At 45.3% G+C, this 576-nt stretch overlaps 1 protein-coding gene across 1 annotated transcript in view; it reads left to right on the plus strand.

Annotated features, from left to right (window-relative positions):
* The window catches only part of LOC109924729 (protein HID1-like), a 34088-nt gene extending 33512 nt beyond the window's left edge, over nucleotides 1-576 (plus strand). The window contains exon 10 of the mRNA XM_020524722.2: nucleotides 71-576. Coding sequence (XP_020380311.2) covers nucleotides 71-229 — 159 coding nt within the window. The 3' untranslated portion in view covers nucleotides 230-576. The remainder of the gene's footprint in view (nucleotides 1-70) is intronic.

The raw sequence follows: 576 nt of genomic DNA on the forward strand, positions 1-576 counted from the left end.
GGGGGGGGAGACTGTTGAAGTTTTCTAAAGTCTGCCATTTGACAATTGTCCTGGATTTTTCCTTTTGCAGAAATTCCTTTTCTATGCCTTGAAGAGCAGTGATGTCCTGGATGTCTTGGTGCCCATCCTGTACTATCTGAATGACGCCCGAGCAGACCAATGTAAGCTCTCCTCAGACCCACGCTCTGCAACCTACAGCACTCTGTCACTTCCATTCTCTACTGAGTAGCTGAAAGGACATGGTCAGCTGTGGGAACCAGCACATTTGAGTGAAGGAATGAGTGCTGTGGTATATCAGAGGGTGGCAGGGTTTACTTTGGATGCTGCGACCATCCTGAGATGCAGCTGGCTTGCTAGTCTAACTGGTGTTTTTCCTGATGGTTAAATTTGTCTGTTTTGGAGCTAATTCTTACATCAGGCACAGTCGCAGTGTGGTTGCGATACTGGACCAATGATCCAGAGGCAACTGAGGAATTTACCTTAACTTGCTGGGTGCTTTTGGTGAGTTCAGACCTGCAATAATGTGATTAATTGTTAGCTTCTATCTGAAATAGCTTAGTAAACCACTTGATTATA

This window comes from Rhincodon typus, chromosome 23 (genome assembly GCF_021869965.1).
Source record: "Rhincodon typus isolate 14 chromosome 23, sRhiTyp1.1, whole genome shotgun sequence".
Lineage (NCBI taxonomy): Eukaryota > Metazoa > Chordata > Chondrichthyes > Orectolobiformes > Rhincodontidae > Rhincodon > Rhincodon typus.